Consider the following 9,033-nt stretch of genomic DNA (forward strand, 5'->3'; position numbering starts at 1 on the left):
AGAAGCGTTGGGCAAGAGCGATTTCGTGTGTGTTGAGCGCATGTATTTCACGTTTCGTTTAATGGTATTGGATTTTTTTTGTGTTTGGTCAACTTGGTTACATAGTTACATGGATGTGTAGCATCCCTAAATTTTTTTACACTATCAATAAATGCAAATTAAATTCAAATATAAATTTCTTTTTTGGTGACTAAATTCAAATATAAATTATATACATTATCAGTTTATTGAACTATACGAATAAAATATAATATGATAGATGATAATATTTACTTTTAATCTAGTAATAAAATTTTCTTATTTCATCTTTCAAAGTAAAATTCTCAATTTAGATAATCTAAATTCAAAAATTCATTTTAATGTTTTTTATTATTAAATTTTATAATTGTAAATTGAATCAATTAATGTCACATGTTTGTCTTTAGTGTGTTAATGAAATGCTTACTTGCATAGTTATGTGTAATATAGTATTTTCACCAATAGCATGTGTCATTTAACATGTCTCTAATTTTATGATGGGTGACGTTTAAGGTGTAACGGTCTACCTCGTTTTATCAATAAGGACAAAACTAAATCTATGTGCAAAGAACTAAGTTGATTTACACTAACTCAGACAGCAAATTAACTCTACTTACGGCGAAAACTCATGGACATAAAAATAAAAAACACAGTGACTTTTTGTCCACAGGAAAACACAGTGACTTTATGCACTTCTAATTCGATGTGCATGATGTTGAGTTGCGGTGACAGGACACAACCTTGATGTCTGTCCACACACATTACCTGCCAGCTACTCACAGCTGGCTTCTAGTTAACAAGATTTAGCTAATTAGCTTGCTTTTCCTCTTTCCAAAGAAAGGAAAAGAAAAGCAGGAAAAAAAGTTGTTAATATTTTAATCAATTATAATTTTTATTTATAAAATTTATACCTCTATTTGTAGAATAAATTACAATTTGTATCATGAAAGATACAGACGTTGACAAATGTATCTATATAAAAAGAAAAATGTTAGGGAGCCAGTAACTTTTGTAATTTGTAGCCATTAAATAGCCATCAATAATAGTTTTAATGGTGTGAGATTAATGTGAGATTTCATACAATGACTCACTTTTCTTTGCTGGTTGCATGCTAGCTAAAATTTAACAAAATTGCTGACCCCCTAGACTTTTCTTTATTAAAATGAAACGACCATTGTAACACGGAAGATGACTTTCGTGTGCCAAGAGTACGATAACAGACCAATTTAGCACTTTTAGCACACAGAGGTCATTTTCCGTAGTTACAATTGTCATTTTATTTTTATATAGGTACATTTATCAACATCTGTATCTTTTATGAGTACAAATATTAATTTATTCTCTATTTGTATTTTATATTTTTTGAAATAATAAAAAATGGTTACAAGTAGGGACAAGGTTACATAGGCAGCGTAATTATAAGAATCATAGTGTAAGGTTTTATAGATAGAAAGGAAAAAGAAATGTTGGTAGTGTGTTTTGACTGTCGTTGAAGGGAATGAAATGAAAAAGAGTGAGGTGGTAAGGTAAAGAAGAAGCGGAAAGAGAAAGAGAGAGAGAGAGAGAATGGCGAGGTCAGATGAAGAATACGATTACCTATTCAAGGTGGTACTGATCGGTGATTCTGGAGTGGGAAAATCCAATCTGCTTTCTCGTTTCACACGCAACGAGTTCTGTTTAGAGTCGAAATCCACAATCGGCGTGGAATTCGCGACTCGCACCCTTGAGGTTGAAGGAAGAACGGTTAAGGCTCAGATATGGGACACAGCTGGACAAGAACGATACAGAGCAATAACCAGTGCGTATTATCGTGGCGCTCTTGGAGCTCTTCTTGTCTACGATGTAACCAAACCGACAACCTTCGACAATGTTGGGCGATGGCTCAAGGAGCTCAGAGACCACGCCGATGCTAACATAGTCACCACCTTGATCGGCAACAAAACTGATCTCAAGCATCTCAGAGCTGTTGCATCCGAGGATGCACGAACATATGCCGAGAAAGAAGGCCTTTCTTTCGTTGAGACCTCTGCTCTTGAGTCCATCAATGTCGAGAAGGCTTTCCACACCATTCTTGCTGAGATATACCGCATAATCAGCAAGAAATCATTGTCTTCTTCGGCTGACGCCGCTGCTGCTGCTACTGCTCTTAAAGAAGGCAAGACCATCACCGTCGCTGCACCCCACCCCAATGCTAAAGATGGGAAGCCTTGTTGCTCATCTTGAAGGGAAGTCTCCTTGTTTTGTTTGCCTTTTCTTCTTCTTGTTACATTGTCAAGTCAATCAACTTTGAACTTAGAATCTTTTATGTTGCTTGTTCGGTTTAGTTTATTTAGTATTCTTTTTAAACTATTACTATATTATGTTATGAGGATAAAGAAAATGGATGGATAGTTAGATTTAGAAAAAATCTAGGGGGCAGCAACTTTGTTAAATTCTGGCCAGCATGTAACCAGCAAAGAAAAGTGAGTCATTGAATGAAATCTCACACCAATCTCCCACCATTAAAACCATCATTGATGGTTATTTGATGGCTACAAATCACTGGCCCCTAGCATTCCTCTAAAAATCCTGCTCCGGTAAGTAAGAATTAGTAATTCAAGTTTAGAAATACCTGAAAAAACATAACATACAGTAGTTTAGATGCATGTTACTGCAAAATCGCTCTTACTAAATTATCTATTTCAATTATTCTTTCTGTCGTGTCTATTTTCTATTTCATTTTGTATTACAAATATGTATAGACTATACAAGAGTCTTAAAGAAGCTATATCGTTCCTATACATGTCTATAAATCTTCACATTCCAGAGTTTCTATGCTAAAGGATTCTCTCTAGCTCTGACCATGCACCGAACTTGAGGAAACTACAGCCTATGAATTAACAAAGAAAATGTCATTCCACAAAATCAGTTTCATATGTACAAAGCAAACCACCAGCAGTGGAATATGAATCACTGGATTTGATTTGATCTGTAGGCTATATATATCAACCTCCCAGAAACTTGTGAATCTGTTGGTTAGAACACTGCACAGTATCTACTGTGGTTGTTAACTTCGCTGAAGCTCGTTGAGTCTGGAACCACGTCTTGGTAGATAGATGCACCAAGGGAAAGAAATATATATCTTGGCATTATGGTTATAATCTCGTGTCTTGTTTCCAAGTTTCCTCATCCCAAATTAATGAATCAACATAGAAACTATCTTGAAAGCCACTTATGAGTTATAATTCACACTTGGTGCTATAGTAGTGATTCGGTTAGGCCATTCTCCTTCTTAGCCTTTTTTGTGTTGTCCTTTTCCAAACGACCTTTGCGGCCAGCCTGTTGGATTTGTCTGTCGTGCTCCTTGAGCATGTCTTCAATGTTCCCCCCCTGTGACAACAATGGTCCAGAATAGTGGAAGCATTTGTTTTTGGAAGCATAACCCTGCCAACACAAACAAGAGCTGGTAAGTAATTGATCTAGTTTAAGGGAATGCAGAAAATATATAAATTTTACTAGAATAATTTTTTTTCATTCTAGAGTATACAACCAAACGAAATTCTGCATCTATTATCTCTGTATTATTGTCTCAAAGACAATATCCAGATGCAATCTAAGATCTACTATATATCCTGAGCACAAATCCCCAAACATCACTTGGTTTATTGTATTCAAAATATTATGGATGTTGTGAGGAAATATGTATATGAAGATAGGCAAGTAGACCATAGTCTCAACCCCATCAAACATCTTTCAACCATTCTCAAAGAGAGCAGAGTATAGAGCTGACTTGAAAATAATTGCACAAATGATTGTCTTATTATCAATAATTTATTTACCATGGTAAGATCCTTTTCAAAAGGATTGAAGTCCTTTTGGTGCAATTTCAGTCCATCCAGCAAATCATTCGAATTGCCATCACCTCGAACTGCAAATGAACCAGAAAATTTGGACAATTGTGTGCCATCAAGCCAACGAAATTTTTGTTTACTCAATTCAGTGTGCCTTGATCCAAAGTCATGATTGAAGCCAATAAGAACATTTTCCTCTTTCAAATTCATATTGTTTGAGGAACCATATGCACTTGAATGCATTGACTGGCCGGAATGAGAGAAGACACTGAGAACTCTTGGCTTTGCAAGTCCAAGAGGGAAGCCAGCGTTGCCATCCTCTTTAGGATTGTAGCTTTCAACAATGGATTTTGAATTAGGTTGCCTTTGTCGCTTCTAGGGAAGGAAAAATAGTGGTAAATGTAAATTGATTCTACTGAGAATGAGACCTATTAATATCAAGTTTATTATTGAACATACCTCTATTGATGCTTGCAATTCAGCATTAGCATCAGGAGCTAGAACATTTTTAGACTCTTTTAACTTCCTCCTAACTGATCCTTGTTCACGCTCTTTATTTGTTGATCTCTCTCTCCTTTAAAGTACACAAAAGGGTAAAAAATAGTAACATATAGAGACAAAACCGGAAGTATAATATATCAAGCAAAAATAGAAGAAAATAAGTGGTCAGCTGGGTTCAAAGAAATCATCATCTCCAAGGAATTGCCAAAGAAATAAAATGGAATGGAGAACCACTTTATGATTCTTGTTATAAGTATAACAAAAATGTCCTTCCCCTTGATATTTTAGTTTAGCACATGAATAGAAAGGACAACCTATAAGCAAAGCATACATTATCAACATAGCTTTGCACTATTGTGAGAAAAAAAATACCTTCTAGCTTCCTCTTGTTGAAGTTTAACATCAAACTCCTTACTCGGTGGATAATTTGGCAAAGTTGATGGATCACATGGAAGTGGCTCTGTGGTAAAGAACTGGACATGAGATACAAAAAGTGATAGTTAGCAAGAAAAATAATAAGTAGGAGAAAAAGTTGCTGAGGTCACAATGAATAAATTGCTAAGTTGACGTATTGCATGCAGAAAGAAACTATGGGGCCATGGGGGTGAAGTTAGGGAAAATAAAACTTGTAACTACCTCATTTTGAAGTGCTAAAGATGCTGTTCCTCGATCTTCAGGTTCTGTAGCAAGAAGTACCTCCAATAGGCTCAGTGCAGATGAAGGAAAATTCTTGAATGTCTCAGAAACAACCCGTTTGTATGGTTGTTGAGGTTTGAAAATTGTTGCATTTCGCAGCTTTGACTTCTTCCAGTATTCTTCAGAAGGAGACCCACAAAGTTTGAAAATTTTATGAAGTTGCTCCACCTATAATGATAGTGCCTAATGAAACCGTAGTAATCCTTGACAAATTAATCACATACACATACATAGACACATTCTGAGAAAATTGAAGGTGTATTTAATGATTCCAATGGGACCAATCAGATGTATTTAACAAGAAGGTATACTAGCACCCTTCCTTCATGCACAATTCCAAAGATCTTGGCTTCACTTTGAGCTCCTTTTCTATAGTGAAAACATGATCCTAAAAGTTGATATTATGATCCTTTACACTTCTTCTAGTTTTGCATCAAGGAAGTGACTTGTAAATTTCTTTTCGGAAACAAATAATCCATAGTTTAAAAAGAAATGCACCAATAATAATAGTTTGGGTTTATTTCATCATAAGAAGCCGCCCATGATAATCGTTATAAAGGCTCAATTGTTCCATAAAATGTAGAATACAAGCATACAGAAGAAACAAGGAACATTACCTCTGTTCGTCCAGTCATTATAGCCTTTCCAGAAAACAATTCAGCAAGAATACAACCAGAACTCCATAAGTCCACGGAAACTCCATAATCTGTAGCTCCGAGTAAAAGTTCAGGCGGTCGGTACCACAAGGTTACAACACGACTTGTTAAAGGCTTCCCCTTAGATGGATGAAACGAAGTTGCAAGTCCAAAATCACCAATCTTCAAGCGGCCATTATTATCAACTAGAAGATTTGAGCCCTTGATGTCACGGTGCATAACACCTCGACCGTGGCAATGCTCAAGACCACGAAGTAGTTGTTGCATATAACATTTGATCTTTAGCACAACATGAAAGATTAGCCCATTATGAAATCAAAAGAACCAACAGCTAATTAACGAGTAAAGAAAATCAAACAACACATACGACGTGAACTTTAGGACTCTAAACCAGTGATGAAAACAGCTTTTTCTTGTTTTTATTTTTTCAAAAGGAGCAATGTTTTCTTTTTCTTTTGCTTTAAACAGATTTGTTTCAAATTAAATAATAAGTTAAACCACACGCTTGATCCTATGTACATTGTGCAGCATCCAAGGTAATTAGTTACAAACATCTGCTTAGTCTTCACAGCTACAGAGGATTGTTGCAAGATGGTGCAAAATTCATAAAACTTAAAATTACTCATTCAAAGTAAAATAGTCATGGTATTCTTGGCTCATCAAATTTGACACATGAGAAACTGTTTTTACATAAAGAAAACTATGAACTAAACTTTAGGTACTTCAAAGATAAACTGCAGTTGGATATGACAAAAATGGGCACATATGATCAAATCAAGTACCTGTGCTTCAGAAAACTTGATGCCAGGTATTGTTGCAAGCCCTGCAAGATCATGTTCCATATAGTCAAAAATAAGGTACAAGCTACCAGAAACCCTGGAAGTAATCATGCCTTCTAGCTTCATGACATTTGGATGATCAAGCCTTCGCAGCAAAAGAATTTCCCTTGCCATAAAGCGGACACTTTCTGGATCCATAGTAGCAAATCGAACCTTCTTTAATGCAACAATTTTATTTGTTTCAAGATCACGAGCTCTATAAACACTACTATAAGTTCCTTGACCAATCTGCAGTATGATATGAGCGTTACTCATACTTATAGGGAAATAAAACCACTAAAAAGAAAAGAGTGAGGAGGGGCGGAAATGCCATATCTTTCACACTCATAAAGTTCATTTTTTAATTTTTATAGATGAATGTCAAACAAGGGAGCATATCAGCTGAAAGAAGATATATATATATATTCCCTTAAAAATAATGCTACATACAAAAAAGCATGTTTAACCCACCTAATTTTTTTTATTACTACTATATCGAATATCATTTGATTGCAATTGACCTAGTAAATATGAAAAGCTACGCTATGTTTAGTCTCTTTAAGATAGAAAATATAGAAACTCCTTTGGTAGTTAAGATTTGAACAAATACATGCTTTTTTCTATCCAAGAAAAATATGGAATCGAAACACAACCTACAAACTTGTTTTGAATCAGAGAGCAGAATTGAGCTTGCCTTATCGAACTTCTCAAAGGAGTCAGCTCTGCGAGGAATCCAACCATTAATGGCTTCCCCAGCAACGGCAGCGAGCCAAGAGGGCCATCCAGCGATAACCAGAGCTCCTCGCTCCCCGTTGGTCACACTGAACACCGTGGGTGCCACAGCCACCTCCCCTTGGACGGCATCATTCCCAACGTCTATGAGGGGAAGAGAATTAGTCGCACGCTTTGATTTCAACGCCTTGGACTTGCCCCTTCTTATGCCGTTCTCTGCAATGTATTCCTCTGCAGATTTCCCTTTGAAGCATATGCAACCCATATAACTGAAAACCCTAAATTATTTCCTAATCCAATTGATGCATGGGAAGTGAAGGCTGTAAGTTGTAACAATGCAATGCAAAATTAAAAAAGGTTTGTGAAATATGAGGAACCTAGAATTGAGTGGGATCATGAGCAAGTTAGTATGAAGGAATCAGAGAGATCTAATTTTAGAGGTAAGAGAGCTAGAAATGCTCATGACTTGATGGACAAGCAACAAAGAACGAAGAAGAAGAGACCTGAAAATGTTGGATCGTACAGTCGAGTGAAGCTGAAAGAAAGGACAAAGAGAAACGCAACTCAATCAACATTGCGCGCCATGGAGAACATTCCGCTCCCACCTTTTACTCTTTCTTCTCTTCTTTCCATTTTTTTTTTTTTTAACTTTTTTCCCATGTCCTCTTCAGTTCTTTTGTGGGCCTTTTAGGAATAATATAGGAACTCATGTGCAGTTAACTTTCATGTGAAGTCGTTAGATAAAAATTTAGTTAAATTAATCAAATTATTTAACAGTTCTCAATTATCAACTTTAGGTGAAGTTGACTGTACCTGAGTTTTACTGTAATGCTGCATATATAAATAAAATTGGTGAAAATTTAAGTGCAGTTAATTTAAATTAGGATTAATCTCTACATACAAGTGTTTTGCGCTTACAAGCTTTACAAGCATGAAGAGAATAAAACCCACTAAACGCGCTGCTTATGTTATGTGCCTCTTTAACAGACTTTTAAATCAATTCAAATAAATTAACGCGCAAATATATAACTTTCATCTTTCAAAAGATTTCGTTTCTTTTTTTTTTTCGAATTTCTTACTAAATTTGTTGGATCTCCTTCTTGCTTCGTGTTTTTTTTTTTTCGATTTTCATGATTTCTGAAATCAAGCTTTGAAATTGTTTTGAAAATAATGAAACTTCAGAAATACACTCAACGGTTACAGAAATATACCCAAAGAATTACAAAATACACCCAAAGGATTTAAGAAATACACCCAAAACATAGGGGAGACAGTATATTTCTTCTTGAAATTTTTTAATGTGTTGCTGGCTAAGGATGAGGCACATGGCAGAGACAATCTAGAAAAAAAACCTAGAAGAACAGTAAAATAGTATTTTGAATAATATTTCTTCATTTTTTCTGGTGATTTTTGATGGAGATTTGTATCTTTTCTTCTTGATTTCTTCTACTCTTCACAAGAGTTGGAACATTTTTTGCGACGAATTAGAACGTTTTTAAAAAATCGTAATTTGTTTCGATATCTTGACGGTTTTAATTCTTCTAAATTTTTACCAAAAAATTAGTCAATTCAGTTTATGCTAAAAAATCTAGAATTCTTACAACTATATATAAGTTGTCATCTAACCATAATAAGCTATATATGCAATTAAATTATATCAAACGTACATTAGTTTGCATCTTACACTTGAGAATATTTTGTGTAAGCAAATTGACAACCAATAATGGAGTAGGTGAAAAATAAAACAAAACGCATGTGCGGGGGTCTAACATTTTAATAGTA

The 9,033-nt window shown here is 35.2% G+C and overlaps 2 protein-coding genes across 4 annotated transcripts; one reads left to right on the forward strand and one right to left on the reverse strand.

Annotated features, from left to right (window-relative positions):
• Positions 1,441–2,498, forward strand: LOC107638509 (ras-related protein RABA2a). The gene has a single exon (XM_016341822.2). The coding sequence runs from the start codon at positions 1,585–1,587 to the stop codon at positions 2,239–2,241; it is 657 nt and encodes a 218-aa protein (XP_016197308.1). The 5' UTR covers positions 1,441–1,584; the 3' UTR covers positions 2,242–2,498.
• LOC107638508 (probable serine/threonine-protein kinase At1g09600) lies at positions 2,600–7,915 on the reverse strand. Of its 3 annotated transcripts, none has more exons than XM_016341821.2 (9): positions 7,755–7,915; positions 7,214–7,520; positions 6,484–6,768; positions 5,663–5,980; positions 4,986–5,213; positions 4,722–4,822; positions 4,308–4,422; positions 3,837–4,223; positions 3,028–3,441 (listed from the first exon to the last, which is right to left on the reverse strand). In XM_016341821.2, exons 2-9 carry the CDS (start codon positions 7,514–7,516, stop codon positions 3,256–3,258), a joined length of 1,923 nt encoding a protein of 640 aa, XP_016197307.1. In that variant the 5' UTR covers positions 7,517–7,520; positions 7,755–7,915; the 3' UTR covers positions 3,028–3,255. The 3 variants fall into 3 exon arrangements, with proteins under 3 accessions (XP_016197306.1, XP_016197307.1, XP_016197305.1); XM_016341819.2 differs by having other exon boundaries at positions 7,214–7,571; XM_016341820.2 differs by having other exon boundaries at positions 2,600–3,441; positions 7,214–7,915.

This window comes from Arachis ipaensis, chromosome B04 (genome assembly GCF_000816755.2).
Source record: "Arachis ipaensis cultivar K30076 chromosome B04, Araip1.1, whole genome shotgun sequence".
Lineage (NCBI taxonomy): Eukaryota > Viridiplantae > Streptophyta > Magnoliopsida > Fabales > Fabaceae > Arachis > Arachis ipaensis.

Excerpts from the sequence above, each read along its gene's own strand:
- LOC107638508 (XM_016341820.2), bottom strand. The coding sequence starts at position 7,516 with ATGGGTTGCATATGCTTCAAAGGGAAATCTGCAGAGGAATACATTGCA. Across the intron at positions 5,981-6,483 it reads TCAAGTTTTCTGAAGCACAG|ATCAAATGTTATATGCAACA; the intron begins GTACTTGATTTG and ends GTTGTGCTAAAG. Across the intron at positions 4,823-4,985 it reads CTTTAGCACTTCAAAATGAG|TTCTTTACCACAGAGCCACT; the intron begins GTAGTTACAAGT and ends TCTCATGTCCAG.
- LOC107638509 (XM_016341822.2), top strand. The coding sequence starts at position 1,585 with ATGGCGAGGTCAGATGAAGAATACGATTACCTATTCAAGGTGGTACTG.